The sequence below is a fragment of the Pyxicephalus adspersus genome, chromosome 6, assembly GCF_032062135.1.
Source record: "Pyxicephalus adspersus chromosome 6, UCB_Pads_2.0, whole genome shotgun sequence".
NCBI classification, from domain to species: Eukaryota; Metazoa; Chordata; class Amphibia; order Anura; family Pyxicephalidae; genus Pyxicephalus; species Pyxicephalus adspersus.
In genome coordinates this window covers 30445722-30463961 of record NC_092863.1, presented here as the reverse complement: position 1 = coordinate 30463961, position 18240 = coordinate 30445722, and the positions used below count along the sequence as shown (strand labels likewise).

Sequence of the window (18240 nt, the reverse complement as noted above, 5' to 3'; positions counted from 1 at the left end):
ATTTTTACAGATCACCTTTGTGAAGTGGATGTTATATAGCTTGTTGTTCTTGTTTTCATTATTCGTTTTTGCACAGAAAGCTTACAGCACACCGCATGCTACGTAGGCATTTTATCCAATGTAAATGTTCATGAGAAAACTCTACTGTAAATCTTGGTGTGTTTCTTTATACCTTTACCTAAAAAAACATTATTTCTTTGTTCCTACAGAGATTTAATGGAATGCTTTTTAACTTTTACAAGAACTGTTAATAATTCAGCTAGGGTTGGTCTGTGCCATTATTATAGGAAAAAGCTTTCTATGTATAAAACATAAAATCCCACCTTCTCAGGTATCACATTAGCTCAGGATGTTTTATATAAGCACATGGTGCCAGGCGCCTACTCACCTGGCACACACATTGTAGAAAAGGCTCTGCAGATCCCGACCTGCCTTCCCTTTTATTCCTGTTATACACTTTTACTCTCAGGCTGTTTCAGTAGCTGAATGCAGAGCACTCTGTCATATTAATGGGTGTGTGTTGCTACAACATAAAGCAAAGCAACCATCTTACAATGCTGCCACTCGCTGGTTATTGAATAGACATCACAGCTGCTGCAAATATCAGGATGTTCCCATTCCTGTAACTCACCTGACAGGAAAGAAACGGGGAACACCTGCACCATTATTTTCACTTTCTACCTAGTGTTACTATTCAAACCTAATTTATTCAGTAAGAATAGGTAGGAATAAATATGTATTTTAATTTTTTTAAGGAATCCTGACATTCTAATATGCTAGCTATTCGTTACTATGTAAACATTTAGTGTACAAGCATTCTTGCTTCTGTGCTTTGCATTACTGACCTAGGGCAAGTATGACAATAATGCCTGTTATTTTTTTTTTATATACTTCCCTGATTTGCATAATAATTCAAGGTCATTGACTCAAAGTATTGAGGCCACAGGGGTCTGAATAAAAGCTGGGCAACTTACATTTTGAAAAGCAGGTGTTCCATGTTTACACCAATGTTTACAGGGCCAAAGCCGGGTCCACAGGAATATACAGGGCCAAAGCAGGGCCCCAAAAAAATTTACAGGGCCAAAGCTGGGCCCACAGGAATCTACAGGGGCCAAAGCCGGGCCCAAAAAAAATCTGTAGGGCCAAAGCCGGGCCCACAGGAATCTACAGGCACAAAGCTGGGTCCACAGGAAGCTCCAGGTCTACAGCAAGGTTGTCAAGGGAGCTGTGGTTTCCCCAAGGGGCTATAGGGCCAAAGCTGGACCCTAAACCAATATAGAACCAGAGCTGGGCCCCTAGGTAAAAACCTAGTAACATGCTGTTACTATTCCACTTTTTTTTTAAAGGGCATTTGAACGGAAAAATAAAGCATTTTACTAATAAAGGTACCAATAGCATCGAGTACCTGACTACTTTAAATTAGATTGTATCTTATTTAGTAAATGATTTGCCACCTGCAGATGTGCACTGCTGAACAACCATATGCAAAATTAGTATTTTACTTGCAACAATTATCACTTACACATGACACACCTAAGACCTGGACAAGGACTGGGACTTTGTGCTTCCCCTTGCACAGAGAATTAAAACCGGTTGTAGTCTGATAGTACATCTGTCTATCTGCTCCTGGTTTTAGTGGTCGGATTTTATATTAAATCTGTTTACCCCAGTGTTTATTCTCTGACCTGAAAAACTTTACCTATATTGATATTCTAAGTTCCACCAATACATACTGTAAAATGCTTTGTATTCTAGGAGCATAAATATACCATTCAGTAATTAATAATAAATTACACTACTAAGCTGATCTGTGCTTTTCACCGGTAAAACCATTTGGTGGGCTTGAACAGAAGTTGTAGCTTTACTTAGATGCAGTGATAACATTTTGGGATCAGACATTTTGGGGTTCAGAATAGAGTATCTGGTCTACTCCTGACTGTATTTAGTTGTTAGATAGGTAGTATTCTTCATAGTATTTAGCACTGATAACCATATGCTACCTTGAATTATCTTATCATTGTATTGCAAGTGTGCTCCTCTGAGCTTTCTGGCAGAGAGGTTTTAGGCTGCTGTTTGCATAGTAATAGAATATCACATGGGAGAATTAGGAAGGAATTTTCCTTAGGGACATTCAATTGATTTTAGCTTTGGTATTTCATCTTGTGAGATGCAGCAGCTGGCTGTTGGGGAATTCTTGGCTAGGAGAATGAGGTTAGATAAGGTTGTGCAGCTTGCTGTAACTGTACGATTTCTGTGCCACATGCATAGAAATGAAGCGGACTTGGAACACAAATTCATCAGTGACAGCAAATGTTCCCTAAGCCCAACAGGTTCATAAATAACTGTGAAATTTCTGACGTTTGATTTACATACTGATTTAATGCATATTAAAACATATCTTTTTACAACTTGCAAATATGTTTTATTACGGATTTTAAAGCAGTGTTATGTCTTTGCCCATAGAAACTGATTTGTTTTTAAGAGATCAGCTGATTTAGACGGGTCTGCAATAAATAGTGCAAACACAATTAGCTTTAAGCAGCATATAATAATATATGCACCTCTGTTCTCATTAACACTTCATTTAAATGTATTTTTTTTAAATGCATGCAGTTGTAGGTACCAGAATTTGACCTGTTTTAGGATCTTACAGTCTCTGAACAGCAGAGCAGAGGTCAGTTGTGGGAAGAAGGTATGCAAAGAACCAATCAGTTCATATTCTGACCAAAGGCACAATAAAAAGAAAGAGAAAGCACAATAATATAGAGGTGCACTCATTTAATTCTCCTATCACTGGCTCGTTAAAGGCTAGGGTGGGTGCAGGAGGACCTGGGCCCAGGTAAAGTGGGTTGAATGATCCTGACCTTCAGACTGAGGACATCTAGTGGCAGTAAAAAATACTGCAGGTAAGTCATCAATCCATTCACTCATCAAACCATCTGTTAAGATGATGATATGAGTAAAGGAGTGTGAATGAGTACAGTACATTACCGGGTTTTTAGCAGGTTTTGTCTTGGATGTGGTTCAAAGCAACTTTCACACTGTGAGTAATTCAAGGTCCCTATTTACAGTTAATTCTAAACTCACGATTTGTAAAGACGTTTCCAATTAAAAGTACCATAGTTTTTCCCTGTTTTACAGGTCTCTTAGAACCTGACATATTTGGTTTCTATTTACTCAACACAATCTCATCTTGTACAAAAAATGTGGGATTATGTTGTATGCCATAAAATTAATTTTAGTATGTTTTTACTTATAATATAGAGTTGATTAATGATTGTATATTTGATAAACATATAAAATTGCAGGCTAACTTCTTTTATTAGGGTTTATGCTGTGTCCTGGTCTCACTACTGAGGTCTATGACAGGCTGAGGAATATGAGTGGCTTCTAGTTGCTTTTTATCTTTCGCCACTGGTATGAGATGTAGATGGATGAGGGTATTGCTGCTTTTACAGAACAATATTTAATGTTATTTGACATTGTACTGTGTTACTGGATGTGATGAGTTTAGATGCAAACCAAACTCAAAGGAGGTATTCTTTAATAAATATGTTAGAAATGTTAATTAAAGTGTACTTTTTCTTCTTTTTCAGATTTTCATCTAAAAACTGCAGCGTGCTTTCTTCAATGCGGACTTTACTCGTTGTGGATATACCTTCTCTGAGCGCGTGACATTTTATCAGACATTTGCACCAAGGACTTATATTTATTGGATTCCCATAACTGTATAAAAGCACTGGCCGCTGGACTGTGTGCAGCAAAACTGTCACCATTTTGACCCCACGCTAGCCTTTGGACTATTAGCAATGAGTGAATTTTGGTTGTGTTTCAACTGCTGCATTGCAGAACAGCCGCAGCCCGTAAGTAGCATCCAAATGTTAATTTATTGGCTGGTATGTGTCAAACTGAAATGAACTGACTGTTCGATTCAGACAGAATCCCTTTTGCTTTCAATTATGTTTTGTAAGCAAATGTGTTAATGCTGCCAATCAATAGTGAAATCCATACTGATGACATACAGCTGTTGGCAAAAAGGGGGTTCGGAGCCAATCAGTGGGAAGTGAATCTGCCATGAACAGAGTGACAAGCCTTTTAGCAGTGCGGTTAATCTTGATCTCTGACTTGTGAAAAACATCGGTGTTTGGTAATAGATGCTCTTATGTAAAAGTATATCCTCTTATCTTTGGCAGCAGCGGTAGTGAGTTGTGGTCTCTTCTAGGAAAAGTTGAGTAGGGAGGAAGCACCTCTCCACAGGGTCAGCGACACATTGCATTTTCTCATGTTACAATTGCTGGCCCATGTTCTGTTTTGCAGAGTAGAGCAATATCCTATGCGTATGTTTTGTATCTTGTCAGTGACATGCATGACCAGCGGCTTACTGAAGCCAACTGGCTCACCTCTGACTGAGGTGACTGCAGTAACTTTCCACCAGCTGTGTGGCTGCTAAACATACCAACTTCTATGTACTCCTCTCTGCTGATGTAAAAATTTGAATGAAAGATGACCTCACACCCTACATTTAATGGCAGCCCCATCATGGAAATGCTTTTCATTTCACTGAGTGGTTTCATTTATTTTGTAGTGGCTACTGGTAGTCCCTATCATCCAGTAACTTTTATCTTTTAGAGATATGGTAAGACAAGGGGTGTTTTGGTACATTATGATTTTCAGATGAAGCTGGCACTTCTCTAAAGCTGCGTACACACGTGCAACTCTTGTCGTTGGAAAGGATCTTTCACGATCCTTTCCAACGACAAAGGACTACATTCAGTTCTTCACTTGGTTCCTCTTCAGTTGGGGTATGTGAAATAGCTCTGGGGTGTATATGTTTCTAACCTTTGTGACCTGTTTAGGTGATCTGCTGGTGACCAACAGTTCTAAATCCTGTTTCTCAGACATTTTTATGTCTAAGCAAAGTGTTAGATCATAATGGAAGTCTGACACTCTTGCAGAGTAAGCTGGTAGTAAGTAAAGCTTACTGCTTAAGGTGATTTGATTTTCACCTGCACCAGAAGCTATTTATTGGAGTTAATACACCAGTAAACTTTGTTTAAGGGATGGACTCATAACTTTGTTTAAATAAGCCCAGTTTCAGAGTATGCATGTGCTTGTCTATAAGCCATTTTGTGTAGCTATATTTTTTTTTTTTTAGAACTTTAACCCGTCCATAATCACAAGGATTACCTCAAAACCAAGGCTAGGCTAATTTAGCATTTAGGAGGTGATATTGGAGAGACACTTTTTCTAGATATAAAACTATTCTGTTGTCAAAGTGAAAATGGAAATAAACCTGTTACTTATAAAGAAGAGTGAATGAAAATTGAATACTTACCCTCTCCCGCCACCCACAGTGGTGAACACTGCTGAGTGAAGTCTTCTTCAGGGGCTGTCCCTGCCACATAGTGATGTAGAGATTGCCACAAGAAACCCGAGTGCTATAGGGAGCCAGAAGATATGACATTTCCAAAGAATCTAGTGATTTCTTTTTACTGGCATGGTATTTGTCAGCATGGAAGAGAGGTAAGTATAGGAACCCACAGTTTGGTGACTAGGTTTTAAAGGAAAGAGATAGTGTTAAAATGAAAAAAAGACTTGGCTATGATATGTTTGTCAGATATTGGCATGCATACTAAGTTATGTTTAGGTATGTCTGACATATGTGAACCCCCCGATGTAGAGTTTCACCTTATGAAATCAGATTGCAATTTTCAAACCGATTCCTGGGTGAGAGGACTGAGAATGCTTCCTTCTTTCCTGCAGCAGACTTTCATCATCATTATTTCATCCTATGCAAAGTCAGTGGACTGGAGGGCTGCTTTTGGAAAAATACGCATCAGGAATTTGTTCATGCATACTTGTATGGTTACTGTGAGTGAATTGGCCAAAAGTAGCAGCATAAGCTTCTTTTGAAGACTCCAGACGCCTATCTTTGGCTTGTACTTATCCATTGTGACCCGCATTCTTCTTGGATGCCTTATAATCTTTTCCTCTGAATTTTCGGAATGTAGCATTGATGAGAGGTGTCTTTCCTGCTGGTATATAGCACATAGGAAGCTGAGGGTTCTGTATTAGCAGACTGCTCTGCTCCTTTTCCCCTAATAGCAATATTTGGCACGACGACTTGTAACTAGGCCATACAAATAAGACTCCTGTAATTACAGGTATGAGCCTGATATACTTTATTCATCACGGGTAAACTAGTGGTTGGAGGCGAGCAAATGACTGTCGAAACTTTAGACGGCAGTGCAATAAAAAAGGAAAAGGATGTTGTGTTTAGGCGTTGGCTCCGAAATGAAAAGTAACAGAAATGGAAAACTATAAAAGTATTCATACATAACAGGCTTCTTTCAGTAAGTTTCCTATAAGTATCAAAGTTCTGCATGACCGCAGGCCAACAGATATAGTCAAAATGCCAAAACCTGTCCGCTTCTAAAATACCGGTGTGCAAATATTTCTGCCTGCAGCAGCTTCATTCTGAATTCTTTTCATTGGGTTTCGTGTGTGGGAGGCATTCATAATTTGAGGTTTCCCTAATAAAGGATACAACACTTATCAAAGAGCAAGCAATGAATCTCTTTTTGGTGGACTGAGAAGGAGTTATTAAACTTCAGGCCTTTTATTGTTCTTGACACTCCAATAGAAAGATTCCAGGATAGCTTTCCTTTCACACCTTAGCTTATTGAGTTCTAGATTTCCCTTAAGAACAAATGGCAAGTGCAGCTTAAGGGGGTTTGACAGCAGCGCCCATAACCTGACAAGATGCCCATTTACAGCAGAGGGTACATCAACATTATGGGGTAAGCCTAGGACTATACTGGCAACTAAAATTATTTGCTACTAGAAGTATTAACTAAGTGATGCCCATTATTTCATGAAATAATCAATAATAAATTCATCAATGAATAAAAGCCCAAAGAACAGAACATCACTCATAGACTATATGGTGAGTCCACAGGTTGGCTAGTTATGCTCTGTTCATATGATAGGTGTACTTTTAATGATAAATTGGTATTGCAGGCAGGTGAGCAGGAAAATATTGCTGCTATGGAATTAATTCCTAAAGTGTTATGGCTGGATGGATTTTACTAGTGATACAATATGTAAGATTTTTTGTTCTCTCAATATTTACCAGCTCATTTTATCTTTTATTTCCATGTGGGGCTAGTTCTCTGCAAATGCTTTTTCTTTCTAAATTTTAAATCCAATGTTACCTGTGGTACTTGGTCCTGCCAACAGTGTGTTATGCTAGTGTGCATGTGTTATGACCTTTCTTTTAATAAAATCTAATCTTACAGGGTCCAAAGAAAAAAAAACAATGTTACCGGTGGTACTTGGTCCTGCCACCAGTGTGTTGTATCAATGTACCTTTCTTTCAATAAAATCTAATCTTGCAGGGTCCAAAAAAAAAAAAAATAGAAAAAAAAAATACAAAACTACACATTAGCACAACAGTCATGTGACCTTTCGAGGTGGTCTATAACAATGTATATACATGCAGACACCTAATTGGCCCTTCCCTCTCCTAGTCTGTTTTACTGGATATTACTAGAGACTGAAATCATGTCAAATTCAGATACTTAGGCTACGTACATCTTTCACAATCCTTTACTAACGTTAAAAGACTGAAAGATACATAAATTAACGCTGTACATACAGCACTGTTCTGCTCTATGGAGAGGGTAAGGGGGAGAACAAGTGAGAGGCACCCCGCTGCGCTCTCTCTCCTTCACTTGTATTGCAATCGTTCATTGCTCGTAGATCCACCAAGACGGATGCATGAACGTCACTTGCGCTGTACACGTTAGATTCTTATCGATTACTAGCCCTGTAGTGATAATCGGACAAGAATTATCTGATGTGTGTATGTAGCCTTACACTAATTCAATTTAAAATACACTTAACATTTAGTTTAGGAAATATAAAACTGCACTCAAGTGTAAAGGTATTACACCTAACTTTGCTTTAGTAATAACAGACACCATGTGATTTCCTGAGATTTTGTGGATCAGTATCCAGAATACTTGATTTCATTTGAATATGACAAAACTTCATTGATTTATTTTATACCGTTTAGTGTACAATATTTATGAGTAAATATTTAATTGTGGATCCCCATATAAACACCCAATTGTTTAGCTTTATAGGCTACTAAAATCCACCCCATAATTTTCTCTAATTGTCAAGGTTAATGTTTAGATTTCATATTTACATTTAATGACTTCTATGGTATTGTTAGGTGTCTGATGAGTAACACAACAGGATATAAATTTAATTTGGTACGATGTTGGATAAGTAGTATGACATGTTTGATTAATAATGTGTTGTGACCTAAGCGTGTCGGAATGGTTGGCTTTGTTCCTGGTGGATCTAGTCTTACTGGGTTTCATTCAGTTTATTTATTGTTCATATACAAACATTGCATGTTATTATTTCCTTGTTGTTTTCATTACCGGTCTTTAGAATGATTAAAATGAATTTAAGATGGAACTGCAGACTTAGGAGACAACAGAGGAAAGCAATATTTTAAGGTTATAACTTATTTGGTAGCCAAGTTCCAAAGTAATTTTTCATTCTTACCTATGATGTTTTTTTTTTTTGCGTTTTTAGTTTTTTAAAAGCTTTAATATGGTGTTCTCTAATCTATCTCCTGATGCACCATACAAGTTTACCATTTAACCCAACACATATATTGCCAAACAAACTTATTGCAGGTTTCAAAACTAAAGCCAATTTCCCTTTTTTTGTTTTTTGTATCCATAATGTTTGAATAAAGGTTGTGCCAGTTTCCATATAATCCCATCTTTATACTGAATCATATTTCCTTCATTACATGTTTACAAGTTACCTAAGCTCTTTGTTTAATATATTTTATTAGGCCTCAAGCATGAAATCTAGAAGAAATATAATGTGTGTTGTTTTCCTTGGCTGGTGTTTAAATTCTGGCCAATCTTTTCACTAAGACTAGAAAAAAACATATCTGTCAAAAGTCACTGGATGGTACTATTTTTCTTTCCTGCATTTTATTTACACAAGAAGTTTATACATGTTCTTGCTTCCACCTTCACCAGTGAAGTATACTACCATTCTAGAACAAAAAGATGCATCTCTATCATCTCTATATGTTTTCTATATATTCTTGTTTGAAAAATGTAAATATGTGTTATGGGCACGTTGGTAATAAGGTAAAAAAGTAGAAATAAGATGTTTATTACTCTGTTTACATATACTAATATTTTTTTTCATTTTTTTTTGCATTGCAGAAAAGGCGGCGGCGAATTGACAGAAGTATGATTGGCGAACCAACAAACTTTGTTCATACTGCACATGTAGGATCAGGAGATGTATTTAGTGGAATGAATTCAGTAAGTAATAGAATTAAGAAAATGAGGTTTGTAAGCCCCGTGACAATACATGGTTATTTAAAAACATCATATTGGTTATTGTCAGTTTTCTAATTGTTCCAGGCAGGTAGTATAGCTCCTGAAACAATGTTATTATGATGTAAGATTTGTCTCCATCTGTACAGTGACCACATATGACAATCTGTGGTTGATGGACTTTCCTAATTTAAAAAGGATTAGTTTCAATTAACAAGGTTTACGTGGTGTTGATCATTATCAATCCAAGCTAAGCTAATAGAACACCTACATTGCTTCTTTTCATTCTATTACCATTCTAATGTGAACACGTCTACCTGTTTGTGCAGGGCCTCCTGCTTTAATTTTAGATCATAGTTTAGACTGCCACCTGAAGGATGTTATTTAGTAACACAATCCAAAAACTAAATAGCTCAAGTTCTTTTAGCAAGGAGACATTTCAGTGTTGTAAAAACTGTTCACATCTTAATGGTAATCTTTTAGTTACTCAGGAGTTGTGCAACCATGTAGGCCAGTTTGTTAATCTCTTCTGTCCTCAACAAAGGCAAGATAGAGCTTATCTTCTGAGGTGAAGGGATGTGTTGTGAGACATTCAGGATATATTTAGCAACTACTGTTAAAAGAACCTATGCTGTGACAAAGGAAATGCAGTGTTGGGTGGCTAGTAGTAATGGAATGCAATCAAATGCGTTGCACAAACTCGTTTATGCTTTAAACAAAAGAGAAGTGCAGTAGTATTAAACAGTTGCTAGAGTATCCCTCAAGTATTTTTGGGAATCATCTTTTTTGTAAATGTAATGCAGTGCTACGCAAATATATTATACATTTGCAACGCCTATTTATTGTACAGAGCTGCATAATATGTTGGTGCTATATAAATCCTGTTTAATTAAATATTATATAAATAATATATATTATTATATTATTATTTTACAGGTAGGTGTTAAAAATCTAAGCCAATTTTTTTTGCAATGCATAAAAAGCTACTGGGCCACCACAGAGATGATGGTGGTAAGGGTGGTTTGATCACAACTGTCACCTGTTGAGCCTAGCATTCAAGATCATTTTCTGGAAATGATGGCATTGTATTCTATATAGTAACATGCTGGTATTTATTCTTTTCTTCTAAACTAAATGTGCTTACTTCAGTATTTTAAAAAAGTATAATACTTCTGACTGACTCTAGTTAAAATTTCATATATTGAACCTGGAAATGTCAATAACTTTTATGATGTGTTGTGATCTGCTACCAAATTGCCCCCACACACAGATTTTGTAAATGAACCATGCTGACACAATATATTTTATTATATTCCAATATACTATACTAAAATTTGTTAATTATCATTTTTTGTATACTGTCCGTATGTAACTGAATAGTATGTGGGGCTCCGTTTTTGCAGTGATTAGGACCCTAACTTTTCTCTCTCTGTTGTAGGTGAGTTCCATTCAAAACCAAATGCAGTCAAAGGGCGGTTATGGTGGCAACATGTCAGCAAATGTCCAGATGCAGCTGGTGGATACAAAGGCAGGATAACCTTAGTATTCCCTGGTTAGTGCATTATATATATCTTTGTTGTTTTTGTAACTTTGCAATGGTCTGACTCTTCAGTCTGAATGCCCAGGTTCAGTTGTTTCTTACTTAAGCTGCGTACACACTTCCAATTTTTATCGTTGGAAATGAACGACGAACGATCGATTGGTCAAAAATCGTTCGTAAAAAAAGTAACCAACGACGCAGACGAACGAGAATAGTCGCTGGAAATGAACGACCGGACCGGCGGATCGGATTGGACGACGATCGTTTACCATCTATCGTGTGTACGGTCGTTCATTGATCGTCCATGGTCTGAGCATGCGTGATGAACGAACGTTCGTTCACTTCCTGTCGTGCACGTCACTTCCTGTATCGCTCAAACGATCGCATCTATTGTGTGTACAATATCTGCGAACGATCGTGTCGTTATCTGCATGTACAGGATCGGTGCTATACGATCGTTCGCCGATATCGTGCAGGGTCGTTCGTTTACCAACGATAATTATTGGAAGTGTGTACGTAGCTTTAGTCTGAGAGTTGCTCCTTATCACCTTCCAAAGCTCACTCAATGCCTTCCAACTTTTGAGGGTACTTAAGAGTTTCAGATAAGAGGATATTGCATTTTTTGGCTTCTAAACTTGTTTATCTGATTCTGTTACATACTTTTAGGAGCTAGGCTACTTTCACATGTCAGTTGGCTGACATTTCGAGTTCTCTCGAAAATGTGACAGGAATACAGCGGTCCCCTAACATCGTTCTTAACTGCCCCTAGAGCAGGGGTGTCAAACTCAAATACACAGGGCTGAAATTAAAAACATAGACCAAGTCGCGGTCCAAACTTGAAATTTATAGAAAAAATTTAGGAAGTTTTTCTTTCTCATTAGATATAAAACATTTTCTTATGGAAACAAAGAGGTTTTGCTTAACGTTCAATCTAGAACAAGCCTATAAATGGGAAAGAGGCCTAAGAATTTTTTTTTAAATTTTACTGCATTATAGAAAAATAAAAAGACCACAATAAGCTATGCAGAAGAGAAGTGCTTTGGATTTTGTTTGTCCTGGAGTGTGACAAAACTTTCACTTTGGTGTAATCTGGATCGTTGTCAGTAGTATAGCAGGGTAATTAGTCTTGTTTCTTCTTATTGTTTTTTCTAATTGTTTTACTTTGCCAGAAAGTGGAATGTGAAGCCAAATGAATGGCAAAATACTCTGGCTTACCTGTCAGTATAAACTCAACGGGGTCCACACATAGGCTGCTGTTCAATAGACACGAGTGATGCCGCTACTACAATTCCTGGCATTACTTGTGTCTATAAAATGCGGGGCCATGCATAGCCAGAGAGGCCACTGTTCTAAAGGCACGAGTGATGCCAGAAACTGTAGTAGCGGCATCACTCGCGTCTATAGAACGGAAGCCTAATATGAATTGCAGCTTGCCTGCCATTACTACGGATTGCAGTAGCGTTGGGCCAGCTGCAATTCATATTAAGAATTCTTTTGGGGGCCAAGAAAAAGGACATTGCGGGCCAGAGTTTGACACCCCTGCCCTAGAGAGTCGGGAACAATTGTTGTGCCTTCCTATGAAGGATACCACAGCAGGGTCCCATTTATTCATCCTTCCCCCTCCCTTCTCCATAGAACAGAACCGTGGTGTAAGTATGGCACATACTCATCTATCATTGGAAAGGGTCATGATAGTTTGTTTCAAGCAATATTAACCTGAAAACTCTGTATGGGGCTATAGTGTGAGGTCAGGTAGATGATCAGGTTAGCAGCTGTCAGTCTCCAGGTGAATTTCAACCTAAAACAGTTAAGTACATTAAAAATGATAATACACTGAATTGTCATATTCCTAAAAAGCCCCCGACATGACTTACTATACTTTAATATACTATACTATTCAATATTTCCTTGTATGACAATGCATGTTTATTCTGAGTTTTTTTGACTATGCTGAAACATTTCTGCTGATTGGATGAGCACAATATACGTGAATATAGAGTATTAGGTAATTCTGTATACTGTAATTTGGATTTTTTTTGTCCTTACATATACTTTGAGGGAGTTTGGATAAGTTTAAACACTGGGGTCAAGTTATCTGTAAACTTTTACTTTTCAAATTTATGTTAGGATTATGAGTTGGAAACTGGTTAACCATTAGTACTTTTCACCGTTGCTCTTACTTTCAAATTCACCATTCATGCTGCCAAAAAACATTGTCTTAAAAAATTGTTTGCCATCAGTTACCCTTTTTACTTCCCATTGTTAATATAACTTAATGTTAGCAGTTAGGTGTATGTCTCTTCCACTGCTTTAAAATTTTGTTTGCCAAGGCTGTAAACAATACATTGTATTTTGTCTTTTAGGGTCTCCTGGATAGTCTATAGCTACTCCTTCCCTCTGTCTTCGCCAACCTCATTTTGCATTGGTGACTTTTTTCTGTTTTCTCCATTGTGTGCAAGATGATGCATTGTCCTCCCATGTGATGGAACAAGATGATGACCTGTGCTGATGATCTAGATATAAAATATGCAATGCCATGCCTTTCTGGTGGGAAATAGGCACCTGGTTATTGCCAAAGAAAAATATATATTAAACATCTATATTGCAGGCCCACACTTTTACATCCTGCTTTTTTTTTTTTTATTTTGCATTTTGTTTAGTTATTGTTTGCTCTAGTCAGACCTTCGCTCTTGTTGGTGAGAATCCCCGGGATCTCCAAGCACAATACTAGTTGCGACTGAACTGTTGATGAAGTAGATGACTTGCATGCTATATAAAGTTGCTTTGTAAAGTGGGCTGCTATGGGCCCACCAAACCATTGCTAAAGACTGATGATAAATATGCCAAAATGTCCTCCTGAAGCAAAAGGGACATTTGAGCCTCTTAGAATAAGGGTAAGAAATTCTAGGTTAGTTACTCTAGAATTCTGTTACTTTTGGTCTACCCAATCTGATCTCGATGATGACGACCATTATAATAATAATATTGACAATGAATAATAAGTAATAATAAATCTCTTACATTCATAAGGAATTCTGCTGTAAATGTTCAATATATTTATTTGAAAGATCTGACCTCGAGATTGTAAACAAGTGTAGTAACCTATAAAGTGTTGTGTTGGTGCTTTTGTCTGTAAAAAAACTAAAAAAAAACATAAAAAAAAAACATTCCTGCTTTTTATCCATTCATATGCCTATGGTTAGGTATTGTCTAGTGCATGTCACATTACCTGCAATATTACCCTAACATTTAACAATATGCGGGCAGTATTCCCTCACCAAATAGATCTTGACATCTGATTAGAAATGACTAACATGGTGTCTTACACAGCAGCTGACAGAGCATCTCTATTGAGGCTGCAGAGTAAATTGAACCTTTTTTTAAGTGTATCTTAAACCCAAAAACATACATTTAAAATATTATAGTTTACCACTCCTTAGTTATGATGGCTGCATTTGTTTTTGGGGGGCTTTTCTAGATAAAAACATTTTCAGCAAGCACAGAGAAAAAAGTGCAATGTCCTTGTCGCTTCCTATAAAGCACAAACATCCTTGTTATCTATAAAGTCCAATCAATCAATCAATCAAATGTAATAGAGAAGAACAAAGGCAGATATGTTTGGAGTGACAGCAATGGCTATGCCAAGAGATACTATGTGGGCATAAAGCATCAATATGAAGGGACAGGGAGTGTGTTATTAGCTATAAAATAAAGTAAATCAAGTGAAAACACGAAAACTTATGCAACCACTATATCTAAGGGATGTTAAGCCGTAATAGATTACATTTTTGGTTTGGATACTTCGCAAGGTGCCCATAGTCAGAAGTGAGGAGTTTGTTGTTTTTTTAACATCTGCACTGGCTGCCTCTGGTGTCAATGCATTGGAGAATGATGGGCATTGCTTAAATCAAAATTTGGACACAGCTTGTTCACCCCTGGCTTGATCTTTATATTCTAGAAACTGAAACTTAATTAACCTCAAACTGTGATTTCTATATAAATTTTAACAATGTGCCCTGTCAGATTTATTTTTCTTTTGCAAAATAACCTATATGGGAAAAAGTGTATGACATAAGAGAAAGATTGAAGTTACAATATTAAACTTACCGTTGTTTGTCATTGTGATCAGCACTTTTCTATGCAGTCCACCATTTTCAGGTTTGAGGGAACAGAGGCTTTAGAATCTATTCTGCTAATTTTAAGCCTTAAACGTGCTGCAGCAGAGATACAGAATGTTCCAAGGGTAAAATACGAGTGGATAAGCTGACATTAAAGATACAGGGTGACTATTTAAAGTGTCTGTAAAATAAGTATTCTGCTCAGGTTCAGAAACATGTATGTGTTTAATATATAATACACTGTCTATGGATGTACATGTTGTTTTGTCCCGTTTTCAAGTCGAGTTCATGTTGTGGACTGGGGCAGTTTTTACTGTAGTCAGGCTTCTCCTTGCCCACATGACAGTACTATAGAAAACAAACGGGATGTAAATCTAATTCCCACATACCGAATACCTGTCAAGATCCATGAAGCCAAAATGTACTGTTAAAGCCCAATAAACCCAAAATCAAACAAGGCAATTTTTTAAAGCAATCATGTTTATTAATGTAAAATGAACGTATAGACCAGAACATTGCAAACTCAAAACCAAATATGTAGTTGTGCTTTATTTTAGGGGTGCACCACACTGCCAGGATCTCTTGTGCCTTTTAGTTTCCTGTTAACAGAATGAGATCCTACAATTGCTTACCACCTACTTCCTGTGACTACAAGCCCTGTCTTTTTATGGAGACACATAGTTTTAGAGTCTGGCATCTGTTTTTCTACACGGCTGATTGACCTTCCCACTGGTTGAATTCGAAGATGAGGAAATTGCTATAATGCAATGTGCAACACATTTGACCCATAAAAAAGATCTCCAGTCCACCATTTCTTCTATATACTGTTTGTATTTATTTGTCAACCTTATTGCTATCAGATCTTGCTGTGTTTAATGTTGGGTTTGCATGGGCTTTAGGGTTCTACTGTGTACCAACCACAACCCTGTCTTTAAAGTGTCAAGAAAGTTGGTTAAGAAAGAACAAGTTTACAAAAGGAAAGCATTTTGTGAATTTATTGCAACAGTGAGTAACACCATGTTAATATCCAATGGCAGGAAGAATAATAAATCTGGGGCCTGCCAGGTCACAGCTAGTAGTAATAATTTTATAATGTATACAGCTGCTGCCTACACATTGTGGAAGACATTTTTGTTAGAGCACACATTCTAATACTTATTTGTGATAGTAAGGTTAGCAAATTAGAAATATCCTCTTTAAAGTTGGCTTCGCCCACTTTAAACTGGTACGCACATATTTATCCATGACCATACCTACTTTTTCTTTGGAACCTGTACCTGGTAATGTAAAGTAAAATGCAATTGATAAAGTAGGGTAAGCCAATCCAATTTCAGGTGGGTAAAAACCACATTTAGAAGCATGAACTGTCAGTGTGAACAACACTAATGTGCAATAAAACCAGAAATCCGTAAAGTTTGACCATCAACTGACTTATCTTTCAAATTATCATTGTAAGCTTGAAAATAGGGATCTCTTCAATCCCTCATACATTTCAGATATAGGTGACCTAAGTGATCTGTATCACTTAGTTTTGGTTTGCTTTTAATCTGTGTTTTTCAACCAGGGTTCCACCAGAGGTTGCCAGGGGTTCTTTGAGCAATGAGGAATTTGTGACTCTAAGATCTGTTACCACTTTTTTTAGTTATTAGTAATGGTAATAGTATTTCCACTGACCGGCAAAGTAAGAGCCATTCTTCCTACTGATCACCATACTAATGCACTGTGAGCTTTTAATATAGTAATTATAGTAGAGGTTCCCTGAAGACATGAAAGTTATTTTAAGGGGCCCCCCATGTAAAAAGAGAAACACTGCTACATGAAAATACCAGGTTATTAGAAATAAAGCCAGTTCATGTGATGATTATCTTATGTCACAAAGTTTAACCAGTATGATACTATCAATCTAAAAGGTGTTTTTACAGTACTGTATTAACAAAATGACTTCCACACTGTCAGAGGTGCTTTTAAATCTGTTGCAATTTTTTCAACAATATGACCAGGATTCAGAATTGTGTTGTGATTTTCCTCACTGTTCTGCGAAATATACAAAAACATTATCAAACTGTGCCAGGATTCTTTGCCATGCTTTTTATCATCCTACTACCAAGCTGTTTGAAGAGCAGGATTATCAAAATGATATTTTCACATTCTTTGATCAAGAGTAAAAAAGAATAAATAATTGACATATTTTTATAACAAAGCATACTTTTTGTACATTGTGTTCATTATTGAAATAAAAAGTCAGTTCAGTGTTGGCTTGTAGATATTACAGAGAAGTATTGACATTGATTCAATAAATGTTTTCTTTCATCTCTGCGTTGAATATTTCATTTAATTTTCTGAACATTATCAAATAAAGTTGGCAACTGAAACTATAGTTGGTTGAGAAGTGTATTTGTTGTGTAAAAAAAAAAAAAAAAATTGGATATTGTTTGGAAGTGTATGGAAGTTTTATATCTTTAGGAGTAGCTCAGGGCTACAAATAAAACAAAACAAAAAAAAAAAAAAAACAGATCCTCAGTAAGTACACTTAGCCTCGGTGTAAGTGCATTTACAAAGCTAATAAAGGAAACTTGTATGAAAAGAATTCTAGGTTAGTATTTCTGGCATCATTGAATAAATAGTAGTTGCCTATCTGCTGTCTCTGGCTTCCAAATGCCTAACTAGGGGTAAGCATGCAGGCAATGAGGCCAATAACTGATCTTCATACTTTATTGGGTCAGTGACTCGAACGGCCTGATTTATTAAAGTTTGTCAGGCCTGGAGAAGATACACTTTCATCAGAGAAGGTGATCCAGCAAACTTGGAATGAATTTCCTAGGTAACTTTTTATTTGTTAGCAAATGTTTTTAATCCTGGACCAGATCCATTCTAGCTTCACTGATAAAAGTGTATACTCTCCAGCTTTGGAGAGCTTTATTAAATCAGGCCCAAAGTATACAAGCCAATAATTCAGCATACAGCTAGCCATCCAGCTTTTTTAAAGGGGGGATGGTATGTATATATGTATTGTAGATTTTAAATACCAATCAGCAGAAGAAAATTTAGGTTTTTTTTCTAACATCCAGCCACTGGCCTATAATTGTGGCCAACTTTTGTAATAAAAGGTACTGGTTACACAGCCTGCATTCCCACCACTATCTTGTTATGCATAACATGAACCAATTGTGTGATGGTGAATATTAGGGTTCACTTTGAGCAG

At 36.9% G+C, this 18240-nt stretch overlaps 1 protein-coding gene across 1 annotated transcript in view; it reads left to right on the top strand.

The window, feature by feature from the left end:
• The window catches only part of CDC42SE2 (CDC42 small effector 2), a 63327-nt gene extending 45912 nt beyond the window's left edge, over positions 1-17415 (top strand). Inside the window, exons 3-6 of the mRNA XM_072415054.1 lie at positions 3597-3863; positions 9264-9365; positions 10819-10932; positions 13284-17415. Coding sequence (XP_072271155.1) covers positions 3810-3863; positions 9264-9365; positions 10819-10917 — 255 coding nt within the window. The 5' untranslated portion in view covers positions 3597-3809 and the 3' untranslated portion in view covers positions 10918-10932; positions 13284-17415. The remainder of the gene's footprint in view (positions 1-3596; positions 3864-9263; positions 9366-10818; positions 10933-13283) is intronic.
• Positions 17416-18240: the final 825 nt, after the last annotated feature.